The 9,742-nt window shown below is 42.2% G+C and overlaps 1 protein-coding gene across 1 annotated transcript; it reads right to left on the reverse strand.

The window, feature by feature from the left end:
* Positions 1 to 2,382: 2,382 nt before the first annotated feature.
* On the reverse strand, positions 2,383 to 9,071 carry sbk3 (SH3 domain binding kinase family, member 3). The gene is made up of 4 exons (XM_086217162.1): positions 8,961 to 9,071; positions 5,167 to 5,314; positions 4,494 to 4,696; positions 2,383 to 3,514 (listed from the first exon to the last, which is right to left on the reverse strand). Exons 1-4 carry the CDS (start codon positions 8,964 to 8,966, stop codon positions 2,768 to 2,770), a joined length of 1,104 nt encoding a protein of 367 aa, XP_086073288.1. The 5' UTR covers positions 8,967 to 9,071; the 3' UTR covers positions 2,383 to 2,767.
* Between the last annotated feature and the right edge of the window lie 671 nt (positions 9,072 to 9,742).

Here is a 9,742-nt window from a genome sequence, read left to right on the forward strand (position 1 = left end):
CTTCCTTCTTCCTGTCTTTCAACCAGCTGATACATTCTTCACCGTTTTTCTCTCTCACAATCGCAGCGCACTCCTCGGTAAAAGCTCGCTCACGCTGTATTACGCAGGTTAGATGCGGGGCTTCTCATTGACTCCTCTGGGATACTTTGAGGCTCGCCTGTCGCAGTCCTTTAGCAATTAAAGGAGCTCAAGCTTAAAATGTGAGTCGATGCAACCAGATGACGGAGACCGTTTGAAGTGCAGGGGAAACATTAGGCCCTGATGACCCGCAGTCATCCGAGGGGATACATTTCAGATATAAATCTTTATTTGCTCCACTACTGCCATCAATCTGGCTCTTATGTCGGTGTCCATTTTTCCCAGCTATCATTCCTCCACCATGTGCTACCTTTCATCTAATACATGTTGAAATATCTTTTTTCAGTTTCTAACTAGTTGTCTCCAAACAGTCAATAAGGCTTGTTATGCTGTAATAGTGTAACGGGAGATATGCGAGTTATAAGGCGATATCCTGCTAGATGTACATGAGACGCTCAAGCAATGTGACACCATGTCGAGGCTCACAGAATCTGAGTGTCGTGCTTTAGTCAAGATTGGAAAATTAAATTGCAACATTGTTTTGCATTGTTTTCCATTTGTTGCCTTCTACCAGTTCCAATCCTTGCTTTTATGTTGACCAGAAAACATGGCTCGCGTCAGAGAAAGACAGAAAGAAAGAAAGCAAGAAAGAAAGAAGAGGGGGACGGAATAAAAGACTCTCAAGGTTGTCCGTGACAAAGCAAAGATGAAAGAGAAAGAAAGGTGCGAGCGCTGTGAGAGGATAAACACGATAGAAGTCATTAGCAGAGATAAAAGGAGTGCAGAGACGAGGGAGTTAAAGGGGCCACGGTGTTCCATCAGATTGTGCTGCTGCAGGCTGGTGGGCGCCAACGCGGCCTCCCTTTTGCATTTGGAGGGCTGAGGGTTCCAGATAGTTAGAGGAAGGTGATGATGTGCATGGTGTGTAAATAGATGGGTCTGGGATCTATTTATAAAACCATCTGGAGTGGCCCTTGCAGGGGTTAGCAGAGGCCCTACTGACATCGACACACATCTACACTTCACATTAGCAGCTTGCTACCAACGAGGATCAGCTCCAAATTCAAACTGTGATATTTTTGCACTTTGCAATGTGAAAATCGGAGCAGGACGTTTTCAGTCATGCCTTGCTTTTACTGATGGCAGTGGAAATGAAGCTGAACTCGATCAATTCAGAGGAAAAGGGATTTTTTTTTTGAACTAAACAATTAAAATACCGCTAAGTTTTTGCCTGTGCGGTATTTTATAGTTGCATCCTACAGAAGTGTGCAACATGGCCATTAACAATCCCGAAGCATTCTTTCAGGGTCACTGTAGCAAGAATGCAGACGTAGGACAACTGTCCCCATTAACAGTATGGAGGTCGATCTAGCATGTGTGTAAATGTGAGCCTTGGGTTACTGTCAACATATCAATCATGTATTCACTATGGCACAATAAAAATGTCATTTTGACTTCTAAATAATGCGAGGGGTCAGTGAAAATGAATATCGTGTCCCTTCTGCTGCAGGTGCATCACGCGAAACCTGGGGGACGATCACGCTGGTGTCACGTTCAGCTTGTATTGTTCAGTCCAATTTTAGATGTTCTGCATTTGTACAACCGCACCTGTTGTTTCACCATGTCAAAGATTTCCTGGCTTTACAAATGTCTATTTATCTATGATTTCTTTTAAGTAGCATCATAAACTCTCAATTACATTTACTGTGTATAAGTTTTTCCCTCTCTTTTTTTTGCATATCACTGGTTGTTTTAAAGAAAAAAACTTTCTTTTTCTTTTTGGTGAAGCTGGAAGGTTGCAATCGCTCATTTTAATTCTCCACGTTGATTCGTAATCAGGAGACTTTGCCGCTTTTGCATTCGAAGTCATTAACTGTTTTAAGGATAGTCGAATGTGACAAAATGTAGGTTTGCATTTGAAACCCAGAGATGATGATAAGTGATGTTTGTCCCTATTATTAGACCCCACAAGCTGATAATGGGTGCTGTAACCTTCTTCACCCAGAAGGACGGTGATCCGTCTTGGTTTATGTCAGGGGTCTTTCCACAAGAACCTAAATGTGGAGTCGAGAAGAAGGAAAAAAGCAGGCCAGAGAAAAAAATCTTTGTGTTTAAATCTGTTACGGCTTAATATACTGCATTATGTACGAATGGTATTAAACTATTCGTGCACAATTTTTATGATCTCAATCAAATGTCTGATGTTCTCCAGAATCGCTCATTTTAGTCAGGAAAGATCTGGAATCGGAATGTTTTTAACAGGTGTGATGGCAGTTTATGGTGACAATACAGCGTTTTGTTGTTTGTTGTTCGGCAAGTTGTCGTCAAGCTGTAGTTGGGTGTGTAACTCACGTCCTGGACTGCATGACAAGTTAACAAGGGGTTTCATTTATTTTGACAGTTCCAATACAGACGTTACAGGCGGTATCATACAGCTTCAGCTTTTTAGACAATTTTCCAAATTCTGCTCATTAAATCACAAATACATGAACACGTATTTACACACATATTGGAATTTATACAACACTGGAAATGATAACTTCAGTAGAGATATTTATTACAAAAGATATGAAAAATACAGCACCTTTTTTTCTCCTATGCATTTTCACTGTATTTTGCTCTACACAAAAATACACTGTCATCAAATCTATAAAAAAAAAAAATCTCATAAGCAATTTAAAACGTACGTTTATCTCTCCCCCCTTCCCTCCCTCACCGGCTCCTCCTCTACTCCTCCTCCCTCAATTAATTTTCTGGCTTCCTTCTCGGCCGCCTCTGCTTTCCTCTTCTCCTCTCTTTCCGTCTCCATCAGCCAGGGTCCTCCCAGGTAGCTCAGGATCTCCTCTGGGCTCCCTCGCCTGTTGGGCTCAGGGTGGAGCAGCTCCCGTATAAGAGCCATCACAAGTGGGCTGAGGCCTTTGAACTGTGGAGGAGGAGGGTTGTTCCTGTGGTTTTCCTTCATTATTTCGTAAGTGTCGATATCTTCCTCATCCTTCCATTCACCGTTCATGATCTTTCCCTCTCTTTCAGCCTCCAGGTCAAACCACTCCTTGTATCTACGGTAGCCGCGGTCATCGTGGGTGCTCTCCTCCCAGGGGAAGCAGCCAGTTAAGAGGCAGTAGATGAGAACACCCAGGGCCCAGCTGTCAATACAGGGCTCCACTGTTATCCATATGTCCTCCTCTCTGTCAGCCTCTTTGGCAGGCTCCACCTCAGGAGTACAGAAGGGCGAATCGTACCAGACAGCACAAACGCTGGAGCCGATGGGCCGAGTCAGACCAAAGTCACCCAGTTTGACCCAGCGACAGGAGCTGTCACACAGAAAAATATTCTCCGGTTTGATGTCACGGTGGACGAAACCCATGGAGTGGAGGTGGGTGACAGCACCACTCAGCTGGGACATCACCCTCTGGACACATTCTTCACTCACCCCGACCTAAAAGAAACACACACCAGATAAGTGCTGCCATAATTACCACCAAAAAAAATATGCATTGTAGAACTAATGCAGCATTTCAGGTTAAAGATGGAGACTGGTTAGCACGACACATCATTGGTGCGAAGATAAACTGCGTCACCAGTTGGAGAACCCCTACTCTACTTCACATGCCTCCTGAGCCAGTGGGAGCAGGGTGCCCTTCTTCTTATCAGAACTCTTAAATGTTACTGGCAGTGACGAAAATACAAGAGAGGGAGAGCTGGAAGGCCTTATTGAGCAGGTCTCAGGTTTTTGCTGACCTAAATGAGAACTAAAAAGGGCAGGGTCAGCTGATACATTTTCCATGAAATTCCCTTTGAGAGAGCCACAGCGCCAGAGTTCCTACGCCATCGTGATTGAGAAGAGTCTGTCAGTCTCTTTGCTTGTAATGACATTATTAGATTACATAGTTGTTGTTGTTGTTGTTTTCTTTTTGCTTTGCTGATGGGATTATATTCACATTCAATAAAAAAGCTTTAAAAATCAACTTTGTCCGTGTGATTTTTTTCCATCAAAGCTGCACCGAAAGCTTTTTTTTTCTTTTTCGCGATTGGAATAATGCAACTTTTGACCTGAACCTCAACTTCAAAGCTTCTCCTCAAAGCGCTTCAAATGCTTTGCTGTGTTGTTCTTGGTTTAGTGACATTTGCTGTATTTGCCACTGATGTCATGTCCCACTCCATGTGGGAAATAAACATAAATAAATAAACCCTGAAACAATTTCCTAAACTTTCCCGAGTGCCTCAAGATAACCATGAAAACGTTGATTTTTTTTTTCTTCAGGATTACGTTGTTAGTAACCACTTAGCAGGAACTTTCAGTGCAATTTTGAGGTTAAATTACACAAAATGTGGCAAACCAATCTGTTTAAAAACATGTTAGGCTGTACACACCAAGCATGAAAAGCATGTTTCACATCACACGTCCCCGAACTGACCTCTGACACTATTACACTGTAGAGGTCACCATAGAGACCAGCTTGCTGGGCAAAGACATAGTGGGACGGTGTGGAAAAGAAGATGCCAAGAGCGCGAGTCAGAGAAGGATGGGTGCAATAAGAAAGGGAGAGATTGTATTCACGCAGGAAAGAAGTGAGGGTGGTAGACTGACGGGGGAAGAACTTCAGAGCCATCGGGGTTCCTGAGAGAAATTACATAAGACAGCATGTGTTGTAATCTGAAATATCCAACTCGCGCTGCACATATAGTGTCTGAAAAGCCTCCATCGATGAGGGAAGGAGTGTGTTATCCATCACTGACACAGTGAGCAAATATAACCTCCCCTGTGGGGGTGACTGTATTACACAGCTACAACTCCATTACAGCAATTCTATCCTAGAGAATGTACCCAAGCACTTCATTAGGGTGACAGAAGTGCAGAAGGTTAAGTGAACACCATCAAAAAGCCAATCTATCCTCTCATACACGCAACGCGCAGGTTCTCCATAAGAGAGAAATATAATATACACAAATGAAATAAACATGCTGAAGTGGAGATTATGCCACATTGGAAAAACATCACCGTATGTATTAGCAGAGGGGAACTCAAATGTGAAGTTCACACCATCAGCTCCAGCTATGATGACCCTTAACCCGGAGTCCTGCACTCACCTCTCTTTCTGTGTACAGCCAACATGACCTTTCCGTAAGACCCTTCTCCCAGGAGCTTTAGCATCCGGAAGTGGTTGGACACCTTCAGGCTGGACATGGACTGCGCCGACAGGTAACATAGCTCGTCCAATTCCTGAGCTGCTGCAGCCTGAAGGACAGAGTGCACATACACATGGATATCAGTGTTGTGAGATGCCCACAGATGATGATTGGTTCGGTGGCGTCAAGAGACAGGAGATCCACGGCTTGACAGGCATGTGTTGATGTCGATGATGGATAACTTCACAGAATGGAGTTTCAATCTGAGGCTACGTCGGTAACCTAAACCTGCTATGTGACTCATTATGCAACTAAAACATCTCATAATTCTCATATATCCCATATGTTGCGACACTTATTTGATGCGTGAGTTACGAGGCGTGGGAAAAGACGCTTCACTCGTTGCCTTTTGGTTTCGCTTTTTCCTATTCACACTCGAGAAACCGGTGCTCGTGTCGAGTAAATTATTTTTCTTTATTCGATAAAAACAGAAGAGAATGGCAGTGAAAACATTTATTTGAAAGTCAAACTATTAACACTGCAGTGAAAAAAGATGTCTCAACGCAAATAAAATGAATCCGATAATCTAAAAGTTTTATTTGCAACTCACAAACTTGTTTGTGAATCCAAAATTTTGTCTAGGATTGAAAATTGCTTCTTCAAAACTAAAAAAAACCCAACTTTCTGTAGAGCTGAGTCTTGCGGGTGGAAAGATGTACGACACTGACACCTCTCGTGGCATGTCCCATCTAGCTGTAAACTCTATGGCTTTCATGAACTCATTTTTAATCACGACTTTATTTCACTGCCAAGAAAAGATTGCAATCAAAATTTTTGTTTTGTTTTTTTTGTTGCAAATCTCCTCTGATTTATGGGGCATAAAGGTACAAAAGTAACTCCATAGCCCAGCATGCATTCTAGGAGAAATTAGCAGAACAAAAACACATGATTTTATCACATCTCGCTGCTCTGGTTTGACCTCCTTTGTTCTATAGAGAGGATGAACTCTGGTTTTATCAGGGTGATTGGAACATGTGGAGCTGTCACTCACTTTCCCTGCGTCACTCCCTGTTTGATTATGTCGCATACATGATGAGTGTCTTTGAAGTAGTTTCCGCCACCACATACCCCAGCAAATTAGGAAGGCTAAACACTTACAATGCACAGCTTGAGACAAAAGATAAACACATTTTTACTTGACATTGTACGCGTACTCTTGCGTAACTGAGATTAGCGGGACGTGATAGAGAACACAGCAAACTCTTTCTTTTTTCTTCACAGATTATCTCTAATTAAATTAGTCTTGAAATGTCACCGCCTGCCAATCAAAATGTTTTGCTGGTTACTGTGTTACCGTAAGACCTTTTTGTGTGTGTGTGTGTGTGTGTGTGTGTCCTTTTCAGTTAAAAAAGTTTACCATCATTGAAATATTCTCATGACTAATAAATCCCAGATGGCGCACTTAAAATAAATAGTCTGATTTATTGTTGAAAATGATCTGAAAGCTAGAAAGACGACAGTTTACAAAATGTGCAGATGTGATCTGTTCCTGCAAACAGGTGGATCTGATGTGTAGCCAGAAATAAAACCACAGGTTTCATCCAGTCCGGCAGTGCTCTTTGGCACAGGTATTACCAAGAGGTGTGTCTGACAGACTCTTTTAAGATCAGTAGTTTACAAATTGATGCTTCACAAAATTCAAATTGATTTGTACCAAAATCAAAGTGATGCTAAAGATGCTAAAAGTTTGGTTTGCAAATCCAAAAGTTTTGCTTAACGCTGAGCTGAGCTTCAGCTCAAGGACAATGATATGTATTTTTAGATTTGTTTTTGATTCGTGCAAAAACTAAATAAAAACAAATGGATAAGCGAATGAGAATTGTTATCATATTAACACATTCTAAATCACACATTTACTTTTTTTTTTGCACAACTGAACATCTTTTTTTTTTTAATCACGGTGTGAGCAGTTTCCCTAACAAATAATTGTTTCAACGGCAAATGTCCGATTGCACGATAAAGTAAAGTTACACAAGCAAATCAGCAACAACAAAAAAAAAGTCGTCTGTTTAGATAATGAGATAAAATACGGCCCAGACTAAACTGGGGACTGGATGTCGCAGCCATTGACAAGTCAGGCCATCTGATACAAAGGTAAAATGTTAAAAAGGAAAAGACAGTGTCTGTCAATTCATTTATGGCTTTTCAGGGTTTAAAACTCAAAGCACAGTGTTACATTCCTCAGTTCAAATCTCAGCTGGGTTTCACTCGCGGGGCTGTTAACACATCACATTCTTAAGCTTCTCATCTCTCCCCTCTTGCCAAAATGAAATTAATACCAGTTTCTCTTCAACTTAGGATTTACATATGTGATTTAAGGGCTCTAATGCATAAATCATCAGAGTTTACTGCAGCAAGAGCATCCTGGTATTTACATATCCTTGGAAACTGAAACACATATCAATCAGCAGCTTCTGGCAGGGCAGCAAAAGATTCAATAAGGCTTTGATTTTATTAATGAGCTAACATCATTAACAAATTTGATGTTTGAAGCACTGAACATGTATACAAGCTGACAATCTTTCCAATTAAACTGTCTAATGAAATCACTGCAGCCTCGGAGGAATCTTGCTAAACAAAAACCTGCATCCTAGCGTTGAGTTTGTTTCCCTACTATCAGGACAAAAAGCATATAATTGCAGCTGCATGCGCATGCGCACGCGTGTGTGTGTGTGTGTGTTTTATTAGCATAGTTTTTTTGCAATTTGTTCTGAGTTTTTGCATAATCATTGTATCAATATGAATAAGCATTTAATGACGCACGTAAAGTTTTCCTCTTAGGTTCAAGTTACTTACTGACATTGTCTGCTCAGTTGGTTGATCTCTGCTCACTTTCTCTCGTCTCTTTTCAGAAACTAAACAGACTTTAACTCCTTACAAGCTGCTCTTGCTTCTGTTCAGGTGATCGGCTGTTTTGCCCTGGGCTAGATAATGCAACTCAAAACTGAAGCTGAGACTGTAGTCTTTGTTTCTTCCTTCCATACAGGACTCCAGTAGCTTTATAGTGGAGGCTCACAGATGTTTACTGGAGATCTGGACATTGACTGTGCACCCCCCCCCCCGACACACATACACACACACTCTTGCTGCACTGTCTCCCTCTCTTTTCCTTATCTTGTGCCAACTCTTCCTCCCTCCCTCTCTCTCTCTCTCTCTCTATCTCTCTCTGTCTCTCTCTTTCTCGGCTTCTTGCCTGTTATGTTGGCAAATACGCATGAACCAGATACAAGGCATTTCAAATCTCTCTCCCTCTGTGCTCTCTCTCTCTCTCTCTCTCTCTCTCCTCCACTACACAGCGGTGTTAATATCCCTCTGTTTCCAATCTCTCATTAAGCCTGACCACTTTAACCTACTGCCTCCCCTCTCTTCAGCTGTCATTCACTTACTAACTCTCCTCCTTTCCATGTCTCTCTCCCCCCTCTCAGTGGGAGTCAGTGAACTCCCTCCATAGTGAGGGATTCCTGGTGTAATCAGCAGGTATGTTGGAATTGCTGGATTAGGCCAACAAGCTGCATCGAAGACTGTTGAATTTCCCTGTGATTATACGATACTCATAGCATGGAAACATTTATTGTTCCCCGTTGTTTCCTGGCCTCTTAAATCACTTTTTAGTCCAGTCTTACTCTGCAGGAGGTAAAAGAATATGTTTCACCTCCTTGATACACCATGAAGAGCATCTTCCTTTAATTTCTCACCATCATTGGTTGTGTCGTTAAATACGTCTCCCTTTCCTCTTTCCAAGAGCATATTATTGCTTGTCATCGCGGACTGACATAGCTAGCAGCTGAAACGCTGGCTTAAAAAACAGCTTCATTCTTAACACATGCCGGTTCTGTTTCCTACTTAGCACCAACTGCAAGTTGGGCCTCGTCTCCGGCTCCTGGGGTCTCGACACTCTCCTCCTCTTTCTGTCCACTCAGATACATTCCCTCCGGTACTACATACTACGAGACTATTATTGCTGCTGGCTTGATGACCGTGTGTTATGTAACGCAAACAGCGGCTGCTATCACAACAGCCCATCCATTCTCAGGTTACTGCCCCTGCTGTGTTTGAGCTGGTTATGACCAACATGAATTGCCATGTTTGTCCTTGCACCATAGGGTCCTCTGGCCCCTGCTGTGGCAACACCGGCCCCTCCGGCACCAAAACACCACTCTCCTGGCCAAGTTAATGACAGGAGAGTTCATTCACAAATACAAGTCACACAAATGTAAATGCACATAAATATATCCCACTGGTATGTTGATTGAGGGTTGCTAATTGTACACCGCACATACACCCACACACTCACACACACACACTCAGGAAAAGTTATGTAATGTAGGCATTTACTATATGGTTAACAGCTCTAAATTGTTGAATGCTTTTGACAACTCATTAGAAAATCACATTATGCTTGTATGACAAAGTTTTTCACTTCATTATTGTGTCCCAGTAGACATTTTTTGCAAATGTAATGAAATCCCGCCAAGGT

Source organism: Aulostomus chinensis, chromosome 11 (assembly GCF_037954235.1).
Source record: "Aulostomus chinensis isolate RoL2024-O1b breed Wild chromosome 11, RoL_Achi_v1.0, whole genome shotgun sequence".
Lineage (NCBI taxonomy): Eukaryota > Metazoa > Chordata > Actinopteri > Syngnathiformes > Aulostomidae > Aulostomus > Aulostomus chinensis.

Excerpts from the sequence above, each read along its gene's own strand:
- sbk3 (XM_086217162.1), bottom strand. Across the intron at positions 4,697-5,166 it reads GGCTGTACACAGAAAGAGAG|GAACCCCGATGGCTCTGAAG; the intron begins GTGAGTGCAGGA and ends AATTTCTCTCAG. Across the intron at positions 3,515-4,493 it reads ACAGTGTAATAGTGTCAGAG|GTCGGGGTGAGTGAAGAATG; the intron begins GTCAGTTCGGGG and ends TGTTTCTTTTAG.